This window comes from Pleurodeles waltl, chromosome 4_2, assembly GCF_031143425.1.
Source record: "Pleurodeles waltl isolate 20211129_DDA chromosome 4_2, aPleWal1.hap1.20221129, whole genome shotgun sequence".
Taxonomy (NCBI): domain Eukaryota; kingdom Metazoa; phylum Chordata; class Amphibia; order Caudata; family Salamandridae; genus Pleurodeles; species Pleurodeles waltl.
In genome coordinates this window covers 168,688,851-168,710,903 of record NC_090443.1, presented here as the reverse complement: position 1 = coordinate 168,710,903, position 22,053 = coordinate 168,688,851, and the positions used below count along the sequence as shown (strand labels likewise).

Below are 22,053 nucleotides of genomic sequence, written 5' to 3'. Positions count from 1 at the left end.
TCTTGGCGGTCACTTCCTTTTCTTACCGAAGAGTCCTATTTGATGATAAATGTAAGTGGAAACCAATGCTATCAAATAGGATAACCTTTTTTGAGAAATCTACTAATGGTTTGCAAGGTTCTTGAAAAAGCTGGGGTCCAAATCATTGAAAGAGAGTTCTGTGATTTACACCACCAAGGCCCTTATTTATACTTTTTTAGCGCCGCATTTGCGTCATTTTTTGACACAAAGGCGGCGCAAACTTGCAAAATACAATTGTATTTTTAAAGTTTGCGCTGTCTTTGCGTCAAAAACCGGCGCTAATAAAGTATAAATATGGGCCTAAATGTGTCACCATTGCAACTTATGGCGTGGGCATCTGGGGTATGATCAATGTTGATACCCTACAGCAAGTAGAAAAAAATATTGATGAAGAATATACTGGTAGTTCCACGTAGTTGCACTAATGCCGCCATCTGCCACTCTAAATTGCATATTCCCTATATAGAAAATAGAATTACATTATCTCCCCTTCTATTGTGGCACTCCATCTGGGTAAGGGAGGTGACAGTTCTTAATGAGGTAATTATAAAGGATTGCCTTCACCTCACCCAAAACAATCTGTGGCATGCTTATGTGAAAACAGGTGAGAAAATTGGTCACCCATGTCTCTTTGCCACTTCCGAGTCTTGTCACATGGTAGATAAAGGGAAACTAAAACAACTTTTTTATGACAAGGCCACGTGGCGCAGAGTTACCTCTGACAATCAAAAACCCACGGTGCGTTCTTACAATTTAGCTCACACACATGACGGCCTTCAACAGTATCTTTCCTTATCGTAAACAGATAGCAGCTTTTTGTTCTCACCAGGTTCCGATTCAATCTCTTACCCCTGCTGGTTGGGTTCCCTTCTAAATGTTGCACTATACGGGGTCTGTTCCCCTGCTCCTGTGATGGGAGCTCTATTCAGTTGACATTGCACATCATGTTTTTTGTTCTTTTTACCAAGCACCCAGAAGGAAGTTTGTATTCCCAATTTGTATTGCTTTTAATTGTTTGCAATGCAGACCAGCCCTACTATTCTTACAACAACTACACTGCCCTTTGATTTGCTGCACGGTTGCCTCTTTTATTTGACAAGCACTAAAATTAAGAAAATGTGTTATACGGTAAATTTTTGCTTTCCTTCAAGATGTATATTAGATGTTGATGAATTATATTTATTATGTATAGATTGCTGTGCTTTCATGCTTTCATCTTTTTATGCTACAGAAACGTGGTGCATAAAGAAATACTTGATTTGGCTTGACTTGAGAAGCATATCCTTCAAATGTAATAATATTCGTATACATTTACATCTTGAGGTGAGGTAACATTGTTAGTAAAATCCCCCAAAAACAGAAAGACAGAAAGAATATGAATCAACGTACTGAACAATAGGAAACTTAAGGATGAAAAGAATAGTAGGTTAATATGAAAGCTCTTTATCAGCCAAATGTAGCATTTCAAATTACTGTTTTTACTAACACTTCGGTGGTTGAGAAAGCGTGCAGCTTTCTAAGTGCGCTTACCCTTTTTGTGGAGGAAGGTGTATAGCTTCTGCATGACGTCGGTCTTCATTATCTCCTGCAGGAAGATGTCCTGCTCTTTGATCTCCCCCTTGTCTACATCCTCAGCTTTCCCAGTTTGTCGGTCATAGTTATCCAGCAAGCGGATGAATGCAGCATATGTAGGTTTGGAGAAGATTTCCTCCTTCACATATGAATACAGCCTGTAACAGAAGAATTGGGACAGGATCAAATGGAAGAAGTCCAAGGCCCTGATTTATGTCAAAGTGGTGCAGCTCAGTGCTGCACCAAAAATAGCAGCACCCCACTGTGCCACTTTTGAAACGGACAGATGCGCCGTATTTACAGGAATATGGTGCATCCCTGTGTTTCCCTCTCTGCTGTTTTAAGCTGCCTGTGCCAATGCAGGCATACCAGCACCATAGTGCAAGGGTGTCTGCTTTAAGGGAATAGATTGTTTATGTGCAGGAAGGTGTCCCTTCCTGCACATAATCTATAATGGCGATTTGGCACTTCTATGTGTGTTGCAAAATGCAGCACACTTAGAAGTATCAAAATGCCATTTTGGAATGATTGTTTATGTGCAGGAAGGGAGCATTCCTCCTCATTTTGCCATGTTAATGCCACCCCTGAGGTGGCATTATTTTTTGGCACTGCCACAGATTTATCATTACTCGTAAATCTGGGGCAGCGTTAAAAGCATTGGGTGTTGCGGTGGAATGCCCATTGCACGCCCCTCTGATACAGAAAACTGTGTTGGTGGGGGCCCATATTTGCAAGGAGGCATAATGGCACAAAAAGTGGCAATACACCTCCTTGTAAATCTGGAGCAGTAGTTAACGCCACCAGAGCGCCAAGAAAAGTGACACTCGGGTGGCACTAGGAACTCTTAAATCTACCCCCAAGTTTCTTAGAATTCAGATTCCTCCAAACTGCCAATATTTCTGCAGGCGAAGGCAATGAAATATGGCTCAGTGCAACAATGGTCGATCTTGTTAAATGAACAATATGTGATAGGAAAATCTAAAAGTAAAACGAGAAATTTGCCTGAGAAGCCACCATACAATGGCCAATTTCAAATGGACTGGTAAACCTATTGCTAATAAAATTGAGCTCATGAAACCACAAAACCATTGGAGAACGCAAATTAAACTCCGAGGGAAAATAAGGAATTACCATTGAATCAGATGTGGATTTACCAATTGAATTGTCAATTCCTTATTTTTCAGTGGAACACAAGTGTCCCACATTTAATCCCATTTAATTCTGGGAATGGATGATGTGGACCTAACAGCCCAAAATGCAGTTATTTGTGATCAGCCAATGCTAACAGACCACAAAACACCTGAGAATACCAGTTCCATATTCACCACTTTTATAGAGGATAACTTAGTGAAAGGTACATTTTTGTGAGTGTTTGTAAACATGAGACATTAAAAGTTTGCAAGTGTTGCAAAGCTCCACCCACAGCCTTTTGCCTATGCCCATCAATGGTCTATTGGTTGAAACGTCAGCAACACCCACAAAGGATCAGCTGGACAAGTTTGTGGGCAAATCAGATGTCTCTCTACAGTTTAGATGCTGAAACATTGAGCCATCTCCTTTCTTCTGATTGATAAATCCCTTTTCCATCATATGTATAATACATGATCACATAAGTCTTACGGCTGGTCTGATTGGTCTTCTTTTCCTTCTGATTTGGAGGCAAAGTGCTGCTTGTTCAGAAACACGTCTCCCTCCTGTGCTCTGTTCACATCTGCTTTGTACAGACTCTCAGACACTGCCTCAATCTCTTTCTGGCTGATGTCACCTTTTACTGAGCCATCTGTAGCAGCTGAAATAGAGAAGGCATCTTTGTAATGGACAGTGAATACTATTTAAGTTGCGAGAAAGACTGATTAAAACAATTATACTAGCCCCACTGTCCTACAGTACTGAATATTCAAAGATGGTTAGTATGGAAAGATAACCTAAACCTTCAATAGTGCTAGCAAAAATTCAATAGCAGTGCCTTCTTGGCTCCCCATCCCCAGGGTGTCCATGTCCACCCCTCAACATTATGACTCCATCATTCAAGACCTCATAATCCTACTGCTTCAAACCACTCATTCCCAGCTCATGTGATATCATGGTCTTACGTTTCTAGGCCACACAGTCACACCACTTAAAACCTCATAGTGCCTAGGCTTAGAACCATATCCCCACCTCCTCATGTCCCCCATGGTTTTACCTCTTAGGGCCACACAGACCTAGCTGTCCTGATTCTCTGGACTTAAATCTCAAGACCTAGTTGTAATACTTTTTCTGATCTTCCGGCGACCTCTCCTCCAACCTAATGATGATACCATCAAACTGATGATGAATCCCGCTATGTGTCTGCTGTTTACTTTGTTTGGAATAATGCAGATTTTCATGACATTTCCAGACCTAAAACCATCAATATCATTGCTCCCTTGCCTGAATGCCCTAACAATTCAAATGTGCCATTTACTACATTATCTAAACCCTCACTTTTAAAGCCAAGCCTATGTCAGTGGGCTAATGCATTCCGTGCCAGATGGTCTCACCGCAAAGCCCCTGTCAATATGTCCCCACCTCGGAAGAACCCATGGTGCTTTCTCTCTGGAATCTCTGCCATATATCTCCATGGCATGGAATAGATTGTCCAAAAGATTCAGAGCTTATGGTCCCAATGTATCTGAACCTACAGCTCTTCTGACCGCCTATTTTTTTCTTTACTTCTAATGTAATGGATACCTGGTGAAATGTCGGTTATGTGCCATGGGTGACAAATCCCAAAAACTCGGCCCTTATTCCTCAAACTTTCTCTTGCCTCCTGAAATACCTTGAGGGGTTCCCTCATAACATCATGTAAATGCAACAATCCTATTTATACCACAAAAACTGCTTACCAACACAATGCATGGGAGAGTAGATTTCCCTAGCACTGTTCACAACTCTTTATCATAGCTGCCGTTGTCACCCCAGCTGAAGGTCAACTATTGGGAAAGGTGTCCAAAAGTTCTGAGTACTTGGCTGGCGTGAGCAGTTTATTGCTCATGCATGCTTCTTCACTGGAACGCACATTCAAACTTAAGAAATCATGGGCCAAGCAATGTACATAGTCCTCCAGGTTCCACCTCCTCAGCCCTAATCTGAAGGGTAATTTGTATAGAGTAACTTGTTACACATTAGAGTATCCATGCGCTGGCAGGGTCCAGTTGATTAGCCAAATAGTCAGGCCTTCAGCGACTTTCGGAACTCTGGAAGAGATGGGGAGGTCCATAGATGAAAGGTTAGCTCATTCCATGTCTTGGCTGCTAGTTAGGAAAAGGAGCAAGCTCTGCATCTGCTATGTCAGATGTGGGGGTGAGGGTTGGAGAAAGGGACTCAGACAGGAGGTGTCTCGTGGAGTGATGGAAGTTCAGGCAGTGGTTTAACTAGGTGTGTCCGCAGTTGTGTAGGGCCTTGTATGCATGGATCAGGAGCTTGAACTGGAATCTTTTCTGTACAGGGAGCCAGGGAGCCAGTGGAGTTCCCTGAGGTAGGGCATATGTGGTTTCATCTAGGGAGATCCAGGATGAGTCTGGCTGCAGCTCTGTGTATGGCCTGTAGTGGTCAGAGGAGGTGAGCTGTGATCCGTGTGTAGAGAGCGTTGTTGTAGTCCAATGGGCTGAAGACAAGAGCCTGGGTGATGAAGCACTGGGGTAGCCATCGGACTATCTTATGAAGCATGCAGAGGATGAAAAAGCAGAAGGAGGAGACAGATTGACTTAAGTCATCATGGTTAACTTGTTGTCCAGAATGATGCCTAGGTTCCTAGCATGGTCAGTGGGAGCAGACGTAGGTCTGAGTTCTGAGGGCCACCAGGATGCCTTTAATGGGGAGCTTTTGTGACCAGAAATCAGTAACTCCATCTTGTGTTGAGCTGTAAGCAGTTGTCATTCATTCAGCTGACGATGTCTGTCATGCAGTTGTGGAAGCTGTTCTTGGTGGTGTCTTCAGAGAGATGATGAGTTGTATGTTGTCAGCCTAGGATATGATGTTGAGTCTGTGGGTTTTGGCAATGTTGGCCAGAGGTGTTGAAGAGGATGGGGTTGAATGAGGATCCCTGGAGTACTCTACAGATTATGGGTTTGGAGGAGAAGGGGGAAGGCAGACTTTTTTCATTCTACCGATGAGGAAAGAAGCGATCCATCTGACGGCGGCTCCTTAGATGCCTGTGTGGAGCCTTGTGATCAGTGTGTGTTGGGAGACCATATTGAAGATTGCAGAGATGTCTATAAGGACCAGTGCTGCAGTCTCTCCTCAGTTGAGTAGGGCTCAAATGTCATCAGTAGCTGTGATGAGAACTGTGTCAGTGCTGTGGTTGCTGTGGAATCCAGATTGGGAGGAGACTAGTAAGAGGTCCCATTCAAGATGTGAAGGGAGTTGCTGGTTGATGGCTTTTTCTAATACTTTGGCTGGGAACAGGTACAGGGAGATCGGTCGGTAGTTGGTGAGTTCAATGGGGTCTGCTGATGGTTTCTTTAGTAGGGCTTTGACTTGTGCATGTTTTCAGTCCTCAGGGAACATGCTGGTGGCAACAAGGTGGTAAGTACATGGCTGATTCTGCCTTCACCTTGGTTGATGATGTGGTGAGGGCATGGATCATTTGGGGCCCCTGAGTGGACTGAGTTCATGATGGAGGGGGTGTTCTGTTTGACAAGCTGACACCATATGGTTAGTCAGATGTCTGTGGTGGTAGCGGGGCCATTGTGTTGCTTGAAGAAGTCAGTGGCCTTCGGCTGGGGTTTGAAGTTTCTGCACATGTTGGTCTTATGGTTGCGGAAGAAGTTTGCAAGGTTGCCGCAAAGTTCCTTTGAGGGGGTAATGTTTGTAGCACCTGAGGGGTTGGAGAATTGTTTGACTATGTTGAAGAGCTCTTTGCTGTTATTGGAGCTTGATTCCACGCGTGAGGCTAAGGCCTTTTTCTTTGATTCTTCTGTCTGTGGTAATGCACCCTTCCTAGAACCAGATCATCCCTCCATCCCCCGAGTCAAGGCTGTGCCCTCTTCTCTAGGCAATCACAACTGAGAGCAAAGTGGCCCACATCACTCCTTACATATGGAAGCATCAAGGTATTTCCCAACTGACTGGTACCTCGGTAAAACTGGAGGTATATTGAGGAGTTAGCCACCTGTCGGGCCTGCATGACTATCTCTTCCCCAGGCCTACTAGCTCTTCTGAGGCACCAGGCTTTCTGAAACATCCAATTTTTCACTTCCTGTCAGATACTGGTCTTCCATTTTTAACCCATTTCAGTATTCAAACATTAAACACACATTGGAAATAGCTGCACCCATGAGTGCCCCAAGGGATGCAATAGGTAATTTCTGTTTAATGCTTCTGCCGTTTTTTTCCCTGCTTTTCAATTTTTTTTTTAATACAGGCATTGCCAGGCATTACAAACAGCAGAACCTTAAATGTCCCCGGTATGTCTTCACATGCAATTTTATCCATTTTTTTCTGAAATAACATTCTTTGAAATTTGAAGATTCAAACTGTTATTGTACAAATATTTAACCAGAACAGATACCCAGATACTAATACTATCAAAAGGTTATTGTTCTTCTACCTTTAGACATACATTTTTATGGATTTATCAACAGTCTAGAAGGAGGTGCAAAATAAAAGTAGCACTTTTCACCCATATAGTCCTAAATAAGGCCTCTGACTCTGCTGTATTCTTCAGATTTGCAAGCAGAGGTCGGGTGAATGTCCAAAACGTGCAAGATATGACACATTCTGTGTGCTAAAAAAATAATGGAATTTCAATGAGATTATGGCAGAGTTAATATTTTTGATCTGTCTCAAGTCTGATAGAGATGTGTTATTACTTAGGATAAGCACACACCCGACAACCTTCTTGAAGGGCTTGGCTACAGCGTTGTGGTAAAGTAGGAAAGTATAGCTGAGCCCTCTGACCTGGACACACGATTGTAAATTAGCTTTTGTTGACTGATATGGCACTGGACTCGGAGCAAGGAACACAATCCACAGTGTAGTCACGTGGAATACGAGGGGCTGTCTCTCACAATTGGGTGCACTTTTAAAGTTTCCACGATTGTAGCGCTGCACCACTAATTTGTGGGTAAATATAACCTCAGATTATGAACTGTTTCACAGGGTTAGTGATTTTGTGAACTGTCTCCTAATTTTCATTTATAAAGATACAGAAAAAATATTGCTGTTTAGTACCAGATGTATTGTATATTTAGATATGATTGAGAAAAATAAATCTTGCTTAAATCGGGGATGTAGCCATGATGGCCAAGATTGTGGTCGCAGCATAAGACTGCTCCTGACCTCCTTCACCATCTTTCAACATCCCGGCCAGCCCACATGCAGCTGGGTGGTCCCACTGTCTTCCTTCATCAGCCCCATTACGGGTCATGTGTATCACAATGCCCAGTCTCTGGGGTTTCTGGGAACACTAAGGACAGCTGGGTACCATGCCATCGCAACATTCAGGATGGCACTCCCGGGCTCATCGTGAATGAGGGTGGCCTGCTGAAGGCTGCTGAAAGCTCAAGAGGACTGTGAGGTGAGTGGGGCACTGTGGGAGACACAGACAACTGTGGAGAGGAGTGGGAGGTAAGTCATCAGGATGGGCACATGAACTCTTACGCATCCATGTGCCAGAGCATAGTTTTTCTCTCTGGGACACGGACACGTTCTTTTCCTCCCTGCTGCCGCCCTTCCCCTGTCCTATTTCGTGGTGGGCCGGAGTTTTTGGCTGCTAGTCTGCAGAAAAGGCATGTCTTACCAGTGAGGGAGTGACCCAGTAGGAAGACATCCGATGGGACGCCATAAAGACCTCCCAGAATCAGGAAGGAGACCCAGACTTACTGGAGAGACACAGTAAGAAAATATCTGCCCAAGAAGGGGACAACTTTGTCCTGCTATGCTGATGGTGAGTAGTCACGCAGGTTGGGGCACCAGGGCAACCTCCCTTGTGCACACCATTGCCACAGAGGTGGAAAGATTTTCTACTTCTAGGGACAGACTCTGTTTCCCCTCTGTACACCATATCAGTAGATGTTGGCAGAGCTTGCGGAGTTTCACTCCATGGAATTTCGCAGAGTTCCATAAAAACTCCACAAGAGTCTACTAAATTCCACGAATGGCGGAATTTAGCATGTTGGGCTGCTCGAACTGTGTTTTTAGCCTCAGGATCTTGTTCAGCATTGTAAAATCAGCATGAGCGGAATAACTAGATTTTCTAGTTGAGCAGCAGCTTTCTCAATGTGAATGGTAGCTATCTGACGTAAATGCCTGCATTGAGAAATCTCACTAGGAAGCAATCTAGCACTCGATTTTCTCGCTCACGCTTGCCAATTTAACATCGATGATCCACGCTGAATTAAAAACACTGCCATGCAGCTGTTGGCAGCATTGTTCTGGAATTCTGAAAAGTCTACTGGCAGAGTAGAATTTTTCACCCACCCCTACATTTCGGGCCTCAAAAACCAGAGCTCAAAGACTGAAGTCCTGATCCTCAGCAGCAGGAGCTCTCCATGGGACTTCTCCTAGTGGCCAACAAACCACATCCACTCCACCAACCACTCCAAAAAGTATTTTTGTAAATGACAAACTCCTAGTGGCAAAACAAGTGAACACTACCACTTCCTCCAGCTTCTTCATCCTATCCATGCTCTGCAAAATAGTCCACCGGCTACCCACTGACATCAGACGCACGGTCACCCAGCCCTTCATTGCCTGACTGGACCACAGCAAGACACTGTATGCTGGCATAATGGATCAGCTCTTCACAACATCGAACCTGCCTATCTCAACCACCACCTCCACTTCCACCAACTGCACTCAGTCTAACACCTCCTCGCACATATACCCCGCATTTGCAGGAGTAAGTCAGGAGCACGCTAGTTTTCCTACATCGCTGTCAAGTCCTGAACAACCTTCCACACCACATCAGGACTTCTCCTTCCCTTTTCGAATTCTGCAAGAAACTGAAGACCTGGCTGTTCGAATGGGAGTTGGATAGGCCTACCCACCTACCCCAGTGCCTGGCTACCCCTTGGGTGATAAGTGCACTTTGCAAATCCTCATAACATAACATCAATACACAAGATAGACTCAAGTGAAGGGGCCCCTTCCTACTCCTCACAAGCATTGCATGGGATGCTTGAATAGTCTGACCTCGATACCATCGTACAATCAATCCAAGATTTGAAGATGGCGCTAGAGACCAAGGTGGGTGAAGTGAAGGTTGATGTATCACTCCTCTGATAGGAACTCAGGAAAGTTGCTGCCCACATCACCTAAGCCAGACACCAGGTATCCCCAGTGGGGGATGAGGAGGTTGTCCTGAAGAGGCAGTTGTCCAAACTACTTTCCACCATAATGGCCCCTGAGGAACTTGCTGAGGATGTTAGAACACACACAAATAACTTTGAGATCATTGGGTTCTCGGAAGGTTCCAAAACCTCAGATACCAAGGGCTTGTTAGACTGCATTAAGTGCTCCACTATCCTGCGTAACACCAACCCTTTCCACCCCTTAGTCCTTTTGTTGCGGGAGAACCACTTGTTGGGTGACGATTGTTCTTTACTTAGAAGCTTTGGTTACTGTAGCATATACCACTTTGGGTTTATCTGGGTATCCTGAGGAGTGGCCATCCTGCAACACAGGGGCTTCCCTCTGATGGTCACCAAAGCCCATGCAGATCCTGACCGTAGATACATCAGGGACAGGTTTCCATTGAGAGCAGACAGTACAACTTCAAGTCCATACACATACCCAGACACGCGCCCTCCTCCACGCTTAGCTCTCTGACCACTATCATCTCTGGTGCCACTGGGCACCTCTATCATAGGAAGTGATTTTAAACCAGTGCTAAACTCGATGGTCGAATTGACTTTCCTCCTTGCCAGGGATGTATGCCACACATCCCCCAACACACAGCTTGGGTTGATTTACTGGGGTTCTCGGATGTATGGAGATCTAGCCCCCTTGGAATCTGACCTACACACACTCCTCAGCTGACCACAAAACTGAGTTGCACATCAACCTTCCCCTCCTTCCAGCTGTAGGCATCCACCAGTTGGATGGAATGGACATCCTTCCTTAGGGAATATCCAATCATGCCCCACTCACAATAAGTTTAGGACCCATAGAATGCCATTCTTCCATTAAGAGGCCCATGTGGTGTCTCAATGCATGGTACCTCCCTGATCAACAATTGCATAGAATACCTGGAGTCTGAGCTCCACTCCCATTTCAAGACCAACCAAGGTACAGTGGACTCAGCAGGAATCCTCTGGGTTGCAGGCAAATCCATAATTAAAGGCCTAGTGAAGAGGTTTATTTGGGACAAAGAAAAGAGGAAACTGGTTCAGATTACAGCACTGGAGGACGAGATCCTTTCCCTGGAGTGCAGGCTCAAACAGGGCCCTTCCTTGAACTTGCTCCTCATCTAGAGATGGTGAGAACCGCAATGCAAAAGATCTTCGAATGCTAGCCTGAATTCAGGCCAGGGCTGTAGGCATTGAAAGCTGACGTTTCAAGCCTCTCGTGCACCGGCCTTCCCCATGTGGGGAAGGCCGGTGCACGAGAGGCCTGAAACAGCAGCTTTAGTTGTCTACGGCCCTGTCCTGAATTCAGGCCAGGGCCGTTTCAGGCCTTTTGTGTACCAGTGTGCACAGCAAACAAACAAAAACAAGGACTTACCTGAGTTACCTGAGGACTTCCAGTGGGACCTCATTGCCAAGTAGTGCCGTGACTCTCTGCCTCCCTCTGTCACCATCGGAGGGAGGCCTCCAAGCAGCTCCGCCAACATCTGTGCACTGCACTACGCTGTGTGGCCCATAACTGGGCTGCAGTGTGCACGCAGTGAGCTCTGCTCTGCTGGAGGGGCTAGCAGAGTTTTGGGTGAACTCCGAGCTTCAACCGGAGTGTGGGCCCAAAACTCCATCTCCAACAGCAGAGTGGAGCTCGCTGCCCAGCACTACTCAGAACCCTCTTTCTTTTTTACCTTTTTTTTAAGACCTTTGTTTTATGTATATTTGGGCACTAGTGAGATGCTGATTAGCCTGATCATCAAGTTAATGCATAAAAAGTAATCTGTTTTATTCAGTATCTTTTCACTTACTTGGAATTCAGAGACAGAGCATATTTTCTCTTTCAGAAACAATTCTTTCTTTATATGCACCCCAATGCAGATGAAGGGAGTTGTTAAATGAGGTGCACTCTGTCCCCACATCTGGGTCACACCGAGTACAAGAGGCACCGATGTGTCCCATGTAAGTGGAGCTTGCTTGTTGATCCAGGGACAATCCTATGCTCTGACCTCCCTCCCAACCGACCCCTACCAGATAATATCCTGCTATACACACACTCCTATGCATACTCAAAACACTCCATCCCACACATTCAACAATCCTTCCCACCACACACAAACTCCTGGATACATACACAACAGCCACCCAAACACCCTGAAGCCACCTCGCCACACACACAGTAGTTGTTACATGCTACCAATGCTGGCTGCAGCAAGAGGCACTCATTGCATGTTTGGAGCATGTTGGGTCGCCGCATCAGTCCTTAATTGATTCTGAAGTTTTTCTCGGGGCCTCCTTGGTTCCTCACCTCAAACGAGATGCAGTTTGTGTAAATTATCGGGATTAACAACCGGGGCAAAAGCCTGTGGGCAGCATATTGTAAAAAACAGGGTGTTTGCCTGCCCTGAATCTCCAAGGTTCCTTTTATTGAAGTGCTGAGGACAGGAGACTTTGAGCCCTGGCAACAGTGTGTTTTTTAGGAAGATGAAAAAGCTGCAGACAAAGATTTAAGTACAAGGGGAAAGTATGATTTATCTTTCTCCCTGTCCCTTAACCACTTTAAATAGTTGTAATTTCCATTTGATGAGGAATCTAATGCTTATTGGGAAAGACCCACAGTTCCATTATAGGTTTACATGTATTAAAACCTGGGTTTCTTATTACGAAACAGACTCCAAGCATTTTATTGAACTGGATGAACACCTGAGTAGATTCCTTGAAACTGAGCTTGTGACCCACATTTTGTTTGCACGTCTTAAAAGTAGCTGCTTAACCAACTGAGCTTACGCACCATTCGAGACAGCATCTTATCAAAACCCACTGAAGGTGTGGCACGTCAAGTGTGCAGTGCTGACCAGTTTGTGTGCAGGTCACATGACTCTAGTGAATACAGTGAGTAGTTATCAGTAATACAGGGGGTTCATTGGTACTATGGAAGCATGAAAAACCTACTGCGCCCTCAGAGTGTGCAAAGCTCGTGGAATTCTACTCTGTGGAATTCCGTGGAGTAACATAAAAACTCCGCTGAGTTCCGCTGAGTTCTGCCCACCACTAGAAAAGTTAAATTCATGATAGTGTTTGTGTTAATAATTTCATACACCCGCATCATAAGTCTCACTACTTAGGTGACTGGCGCTTCACCCTTATGAAATGAAAATGTACGTATTTCTCTGAGAATAAGCACCTTTGGCAGACTGAATACAAACTCCATGGCCACCGGTGCTGAAACGTGCACGGTGGGGATAAAGTCACAAGCTGAATGAGTCATAATGCAGGATAATATGTTTCACAACTCGGGTCATGCAACTGCTGCCGTGTTTCTGTGGCAGTGCCATTCTTCCTTTGTTGTTATATCCATGTTTCTACTGTATATTGTGCATGTCAACCGTCATTATCGAGACAGCAGTGGTTGCACTGCCTTCTTGAATGTGGGGCACCGGCACACTAATTCAGTGAGTGAGCCTTAAAGCTTTGGGCAAGCCCGCTTCACACAGCTAGTAGACACACTTGCATTCATCCATGCCATTGTTCCCACCCTCTACCGTCTCATAGACGCAGCTGTACTCTTAATAAGAGTCATATAGACACCCCAGGCTTCACTGCCTATCAAAGCCTTACAGATAACCCATCACACGCGGTGTCATAGAATAATGGACACTGGCAGCAGCTTCTAACTCAGCACCTTTACATTCTGACTCTGAGCCCTTTGACACAGCACGAAGGGTATGTACCCCAGACTCAGCTCTCTGTATACGTTTTCATTTCTTGGTTTGCTTCACAACATTTGCTCTAAAAACTGAAAATGCTGAACTAGAGCCCATTGCAAGAGGCAGCGCCAGTGGTGAAACGTGTTTAGACAAGTAATGTTTTGGCATTTTCTTGTTTCTTTATGAATACATAGCCCAGGATTTTAAACAGGGGAGATGTGGTGCATGACATTGTCAAAAAAAGGCACATAAGTGTTGCGATCTTACCAGTTACATGGAAAACGCCCCATTTTCTGCTTCCGCAGGTGCACAGGGCCTGCTGAGGCATCTTTTCTTCTATTTAAGGGGTGCGGGAAGAGTGGTAGTGTCAGCTCAGATCTGGGACAAACCAACCTATCCGGTAAGCTCGGTAATCACTATTGTAGAAAATGTACAAAATGTGCATCCCTTGACTCCCTACTATCCTCAGGTGCCATTTATGACCGCAATTCTTCTGCCACCACGCTCACCCTTACCGAATACTCAGTATTCAGGGTTCATGCTCTCCACGCCTGCACAGTTCTCACGCGTCTAAGGCTGGGGCGGGACAGCTTGGCACACCCTTCCTCAAAACAATGGAGCAGCGCACGAGCCCATCCTGCTGAGGCTTTGGCAGGTAGTTAAGAAGGAACAGTAACGGAACTGTTTCAAAAACAACATCCATATGTTTTTATCACATATCCTTCATGGACGTTCAACTGTAAATAAATCTTATTGCTGACTTGATAACAAGGTGGGCTGTTAACTCCAGCAGGGGGCGGTTGGAGGAATTTTTGCCAACCTCTACGCGTCAAGCTCCCCGAACTCCGCTGGCGGAGTTGGCTTTGCTGCCCACCTCGTCTTGATGATGGTTGTCTTTAACAAGTCATAGTGGCACTTGACCAGCTAATTTTCCTTGTTTTACTTGTGTGCATTCGGGCTCAGTGCACATTTGCTGCGCCACTCCAATGTGCCCAGGACGCTACTGTTAAGCAGCAGTGGTACAGTCTCAATGTGAGTGGTAAGTCGTAGTTTGATATAGTGAAAAATGTAAGCTATGTGACATCAAGCATTGGCCTATATGAGATCTATTGGCTTAGTCAATGTTTTTACTCATGGTGCCTAGCAGCACGGCCGCTGTGCAACATGGCTAAAAATAACAAAAACAGAAGTGCTTTGACGTCACCATTGTTGACCATGTCATAAAGCTTTAATTTTCATTAGTTCAGCCATGTTCACAGTGCCTGCGCTGCTATACAGCATGTCAAAAAACATTGACAAAGCCATTACATCTATCATAGGTGAGAACTATTGGCTTTGCCAATACTTGTTCCTATTGATTTCCCTAGTATTACCACAAACATTGCCTGTAGCAGCAGCAAATGCATGGAGTGTTCCATACCTCGGTAAACACCTAAAAAACGTGTCTTTACAAACTCAAATTGGCCCTATTCGCACATGTGGGCTACTGTATTAGCTACATGATTTACTAATAGAGGCCAGTTGTATTTTAGAGCCCAGGCCTATTTTTGATACCAGCCTGACCCTGTGTAAGTAAAATGCTGCGCATAGATGGATCTCTGAATTCATTTGCAGCTTTTGGTTTAATTCTTCTGTTGAACTAAGGTATAGTGCCCCACCGTAAAGTCAAAATTCAAATAGTGTAGGTGATTAGAGGAAACACATACCATGCACAGCAAACACAAATACTCAAACAACCACGGCTTTTAATGTTATCACCCTGACCCTCCCTAATGCCACCCAATACTAACAAGTGAATAAAAGCTAGGGCTGGGAAGAGTTCACCGAGTTCTGCGGAACTCCGCAAAGTGACCAAAAAACGCTGCGGCAATATGATGATTTTTAGAGCTGGGTGTTTGTCCTCAGCGCAAAAGGCACCACGCACAGCAAAAGAGGGCACTGCTTCTTTCTGCCGCTCGAATCGATTTTCTTCTTGAGCAGCAGCTTTCCCAATGCGAACAGAAGGTTTCTCAACGCGGGCGGTAGCGACCATCCTCTCAACGCGGGCGGTAGCGACCATCCGTGACTGCTGTGTTGAGAAATCTCGCCGGGAAGTGGTCGGAGTAAGATTTTCCTCACTCACGCTTGCCAACTTAATGTTGGAAAGCACAAGCAAGGATAAAACTCTGCTCTGTGGAGTTTTTCGGAACCCTGCGCTCTAAACGGAGTGTGGAGTAGTAAAAACTGCAAACTCCAGGAGCGGAGTTCACCACCCACCCCTAATAAAAGCAACTCAAATCAGGTAGAATAAAGTTCTCACAGGAAATATTGGCTTTCAGTCTTAGTTGCTAGCTCTAGTTTCTGTCTTGCTCAAAATATGAGCCTTACCCAGGCACAGCTTAGGATATGTATCTCAGTCTACATAGAAAAGCATAGAACATTTAAAAAGATTTGCCTTTTTTGAGAAAGAAATAGGAACAACCCACAACAGAACAAACTACCAATGTTCTTCCTTCCACTGACGAGTAAAACTAGATCAATGCCAGTCAGTCATGAGCAAAACCAGGTCGCTGTGTACCACATATACAGAAAAGTGCACTATGTGCACACCTCTTTCATCTTTTGCATCTTAAGTTATACCGTTTATTATTTGTGATAAATCAACTTCACAATCCAGATAAAAGAAGAATGCTAATTAAGGTAATCCTGCAAAAAATGTGAAAAAAGGGGAAATAAATTGTGGGTCCTTTCTCTGGGCTGCAAGGCAGTCGGTGGGTACTGAGAATTTTCCATTCTGGGGACTATTTTTCACCAATGGTGTCTGAATGATTTACGTACTAGTTAACACCAGTTCGATTATCGAGTCACTCCCTTTATACACTTGACTCTCTAAAGGTAGTGAGAGCAATCATTCAAGACTTTCTTCGGGAGCAGAGGAGAGGGTTTAGAATTTAGAAAATCTTAGTACCAATAGATATGCATTATAAAAGGAAAAGTGTTAAAGTCTTCACAAACTAATGTATAGTGGATCAAAAGAGTTGTTTCTACTGGCTCGGATCTCCCTTTCAGTCATGTCACCACCTCTATATTGTTTGCTGTATGCTCTGAAGGAACATCGAAAGTTCCACTGCTATCTCTCCCCATGCCAGTAAGGTTAACCTAATATTCTGACCAGCAGTAAATATTCCTCTAGTACCCTCCAATTAGAATGTATAATCTGTAAATCTATAATGTCCCGTTGAATGGTATTGGAGAAATTAGGTCTAAGATCTTTCACATCTGATACTAGGCTCCGTGTGATAATATTATCAGCCATCTGCATAGGTCATATCTACATAGGGTTCTACATTGGCATTGAGGGAGGACGTTAAGGGGCCTAAAGTGTTACATACTTTGCCAGTATTTGTTCAAGGGCCTGTTGTTCATTCATTTGCTGCTCACCTACAACCCCCAACATTCATAAAACGAAATTCCAGTTTGTTTCTAAGTAGAGACTTTTAGGTTATTGATCTATGATGTTTCGTCCTATTTTTGTTTTCCTTTTGGGTGTTCATAACTGTTACCCACGTCTTTGCTTCTCTGCGTAAAGATAGAGTATACAGGGACAGATGAGGTGGCGTTTCCTTCAGTGATTATTTGGAGTTTGTTAGGGGGGCTGTAAAAAATAGGAAGAGTAGTTGAGGGGGGTAAGAACCCACCTCATATCTTAAGCACAATCCGGGTGAACTACTAAAGCCAGTAAATAAACCTGTGCTTAACCCTTTGGATACTTGGTGTAAGGAAATGCCTCCTTGGCATGGTTACCCCCTGACTTTTTGCCTTTGCTGATGCCAAGTTATGATTTGAAAGTTTGCTGAGGCCTGCTAATCAGGCCCCAACACCAGTGTTCTTTCCCTAACCTGTACTTTTGTTTCCACAATTGGCACACCCTGGCATACAGATAAGTCCCTTGTAACTGGTACCTCTGGTACCAAGGGCCCTGATGCCAGGGAAGGTCTCTAAGGGCTGCAGCATGTCTTATGCCACCCTGGGGACCCCTCACTCAGCACAGACACACTGCTTGCCAGCTTGTGTGTGCTAGTGGGGGTAAAAAAGACTAAGTCAACATGGCACTCCCCTCAGGGTGCAATGCCAACCTCACACTGCCTATAGGTATAGATAAGTCACCCCTCTAGCAGGCCTTACAGCCCTAAGGCAGGGTGCACTATACCATAGGTGAGGGCATACGTGCATGAACACTATGCCCCTACAGTGTCTAAGCAAAACCTTAGACATTGTAAGTGCAGGGTAGCCATAAGAGTATATGGTCTGGGAGTCTGTCATGCACAAACTCCACAGCACCATAATGGCTACACTGAAAACTGGGAAGATTGGTATCAAACTTCTCAGCACAATAAATGCACACTGATGCCAGTGTAAATTTTATTGTAACATACACTCCAGAGGACACCTTAGAGGTGCCCCCTGAAACCTTAACCGACTACCCGTGTAGGCTGACTGGTTTTAGCAGCCTGCCACACACCAGACATGTTGCTGGCCTCATGGGGAGAGTGCCTTTGTCACTCTGTGGCTTGTAACAAAGCCTGTACTGGGTGGAGGTGCTTCTCACCTCCCCCTGCAGGAACTGTAACACCTGGCGGTGAGCCTCAAAGGCTCACCCCCTTTGTTACAGTGCCCCAGGGCACTCCAGCTAGTGGAGATGCCCGCCCCCTGGACACTACCCCCACTTTTGGCGGCAAGTCCAGGGGAGATAATGAGAAAAACAAGGAGGAGTCACCCACCAGTCAGGACAGCCCCTAAGGTGTCCTGAGCTGAAGTGACCCCTGCCTTTAGAAATCCTCCATCTTGATTTTGGAGGATTCCCCCAACAGGAATAGGGATGTGCCCCCCTCCCCTCAGGGAAGAGGCACAAAGAGGGTGTAGCCACCCTCAAGGACAGTAGCCATTGGCTACTGCCCTCCCAGACCTAAACACACCCCTAAATTCAGTATTTAGGGGCTCCCCAGAACCTAGGAAACTAGATTCCTGCAACCTAAGATGAAGAAGGACTGCTGAGCTGAAAAACCTGCAGAGAAGACGGAGACACTAACTGCTTTGGCCCCAGCTCTACCGGCCTGTCGCCCCACTTCTAAAGACACTGCTCCAGCGACGCGTTCCACAGGGTCCAGCAACCTCTGAAGCCTCAGAGGACTACCCTGCATCTAGAAGGACCAAGAACTCCTGAGGACAGCAGCTCTGTTCCACAAAGACTGCCACTTTGCAACAAAGAAGCAACTTTGAAACCACACGTTTCCCACCGGAAGTGTGAGACTTTGCACTCTGTACCCGTCGCCCCCGGCTCGACTTGTGGAGAACAAACACCACAGGGAGGACTCCCCGGCGACTACGAGACCGTGAGTAGCCAGAGTTGACCCCCCTGAGCCCCTACAGTGACGCCTGCAGAGGGAATCCCGAGGCTCCCCCTGACTACGACTGCCTGCTTCAAAGACCCGACACCTGGTAAAGACACTGCACCCGCAGCCCCCAGGACCTGAAGGATCCGACCTCCAGTGCAGGAGTGACCCCCAGGTGACCCTCTCCCTTGCCCAGGTGGTGGCTACCCCGAGGAGCCCCCCTCTTGCCTGCCTGCATCGCTGAAGAGACCCCTTGGTCTCCCTTTGAAACCTATTGCGAACCCGACGCCTGTTTGCACACTGCACCCGGCCACCCCCATGCCGCTGAGGGTGTACTTTTTGTGCTAACTTGTGTCCCCCCCGGTGCCCTACAAAACCCCCCTGGTCTGCCCTCCGAAGACGCGGGTACTTACCTGCTGGCAGACTGGAACCGGGGCACCCCCTTCTCCATTGAAGCCTATGCGTTTTGGGCACCACTTTGACCTCTGCACCTGACCGGCCCTGAGCTGCTGGTGTGGTAACTTTGGGATTGCTCTGAACCCCCAACAGTGGGCTACCTTGGACCCAACTTTGAACCCCGTAGGTGGTTTACTTACCAGCAAAAACTAACAAACACTTACCTCCCCCAGGAACTGTTGAAAATTGCACATTGTCTAGTTTAAAAAAAGCTATATGTCATTTGTGTGAAAACTGTATATGCTATTGTGCTAATTCAAAGTTCCTAAAGTTCCTAAGTGAAGTACCTTTCATTTAAAGCATTACTTGTAAATCTTGAACCTGTGGTTCTTAAAATAAACTAAGAAAATATATTTTTCTATACAAAAACCTATTGGCCTGGAATTGTCTCTGAGTGTGTGTTCCTCATTTACTGCTTGTGTGTGTGCAACAAATGCTTAACACAGCCCTCTGATAAGCCTACTGCTCGACCACACTAGCATAAAATAGAGCATTAGAATTATCTCTTTTTGCCACTATCTTACCTCTAAGGGGAACCCTTGGACTCTGTGCATAGTATTCCTTACTTTGAAATAGTGCATACAGAGCCAAATTCCTACATTGGTGGATCAGCGGTGGGGTACAAGACTTTGCATTTGCTGGACTACTCAGCCAATACCTGATCACACAACTAAATTCCAAAAATTGTCATTAGAAACAGATTTTTAGAAATTTTAGCTATTTTCCTAAATTTTTAAAAGTCCTGCTAGGGCCTTGTGTTAGTCCCTGTTAGCATTTCTTTTAGAGTTAAAAGTTTTGTAAAAGTTTGAATTAAGTTCTAGAGATAGTTTTAGATTCTTAAAAAATATTCCAACTTTTAGAAACATAGGGGGTTATTCTAACTTTGGAGGAGGTGTTAATCCGTCCCAAAAGTGACGGAAAAGTGACGGATTTACCACCAGCCGTATTACGAGTCCATTATATCCTATGGAACTCGTAATACGGCTGGTGGTATATCCGTCACTTTACCGTCACTTTTGGGACGGATTAACACTCCTCCAAAAGTTAGAATAACCCCCATAATGTCTAATGCAGAAGAGAAAGTGATGGAACTCGACATCACCCCTTACCTGAATCTTAGGATGAAAGAGTTAAGGTCTCGCTGCAAAACCAAAAATATTAGAACTGGTTCAAACCCTACCAAAATACAGCTCCAGGAGCTTTTGGCAGAGTTTGCCAAGAACAACCCCTCTGAGGATGACCTCACAGAGGGGGAAGCTAATGAAGTGGAGGATCTCCCACCCCCACTCCTAGTTAGGGAGGCCAGGGCTCCTCAAACCCTGACTCCAAATGTGATAGTCAGAGATGCTGCTTCTCTCACAGGAGGGTCCAGCACCTCTGGAATCACCGAGGATAGCCTCAGTGAAGATGACCTACTGTTAGCCAGGATGGTCAAAAGATTGGCTTTAGACAGACACCTCCTAGCCATAGAAAGGGAAAGACAAGAGATGGGTTTTGGTCCCATTAATGGTGGCAGCAACATAAATAGGGTCAGAGATTCTACTGACATGTTGAAAATCCCTAAAGGGATTGTAACTAAATATGAAGATGGTGATGACATCACCAAATGGTTCACAGCTTTTGAGAGGGCTTGTGCAACTAGAAAAGTAAACAGATCTCACTGGGGTGCTCTCCTTTGGGAAATGTTCACTGGAAAGTGTAGGGATAGACTCCTCACACTCTCTGGAAAATATGCAGAATCCTATGACCTCATGAAGGCTACCCTGATTGAGGGCTTTGGATTCTCCACTGAGGAGTATAGAATTAGGTTCAGGGGGGCTCAAAAATCCTCGAGCCAGTCCTGGGTTGATTTTGTTGACTACTCAGTGAAAACACTGGATGGTTGGATTCAAGGCAGTGGTGTAAATGATTATAATGGGCTGTACAATTTATTTGTGAAAGAACACCTGTTAAGTAATTGTTTCAATGATAAACTGCATCAACATCTGGTAGACCTAGGACCAATTTCTCCCCAAGAATTGGGAAAGAAGGAGGACCATTGGGTCAAGACTAGGGTGACCAAGACTTCCACAGGGTGTGACCAAAAGAAAGGGGTCACAAAGACTCCCCAGGGGAAGAGTGTTGAGACATCCAAAGGGAAAAGTAAAGAGTCTTCTATAGGGCCCCAAAAACCTGCTGAGGAGGGAGGACCCAGATCCTCTTCACAATCCAATTTTGGTACAAGGGTGAAAACTTTGATCCCAAAAAGGCCTGGTGTCGTAGCTGTAATCAGCCAGGACACCAAACTGGAGACAAGGCCTGTCCCAAGAAAGGTTCCACTTCTATCTCTACTCCAGCTAACACTGGAATGGCCAGTCTCCAAGTGGGATCAACAGTGTGCCCAGAGCAAATCAGGGTTCACACTGAAGCTACATTAGTCTCTGAGGGTGGGGTGGATTTAGCCACACTGGCTGCCTGGCCCCCTAATATGCAAAAATACAGGCAGCAGCTCTTAATTAATGGGACAAGTGTAGAAGGCCTGAGGGATACAGGTGCCAGTGTCACCGTGGTGACAGAGAAACTGGTTTCCCCTGGTCAATACCTGGCTGGACAAACTTATCCAGTCACCAACGCTGACAATCAGACTAA

General features: G+C 45.4%; 1 protein-coding gene across 3 annotated transcripts in view; it reads right to left on the bottom strand.

Moving 5' to 3' along the window:
• Nucleotides 1-22,053, bottom strand: part of ENDOU (endonuclease, poly(U) specific) — a 468,374-nt gene that overhangs the window by 173,078 nt on the left and 273,243 nt on the right. For all 3 annotated transcript variants that reach the window (XM_069231037.1, XM_069231036.1, XM_069231035.1), the window contains 2 exons: nucleotides 3,214-3,382; nucleotides 1,552-1,751 (listed from right to left, as the gene is read on the bottom strand). In XM_069231037.1, the coding sequence (XP_069087138.1) occupies nucleotides 1,552-1,751; nucleotides 3,214-3,382 (369 nt within the window). The remainder of the gene's footprint in view (nucleotides 1-1,551; nucleotides 1,752-3,213; nucleotides 3,383-22,053) is intronic.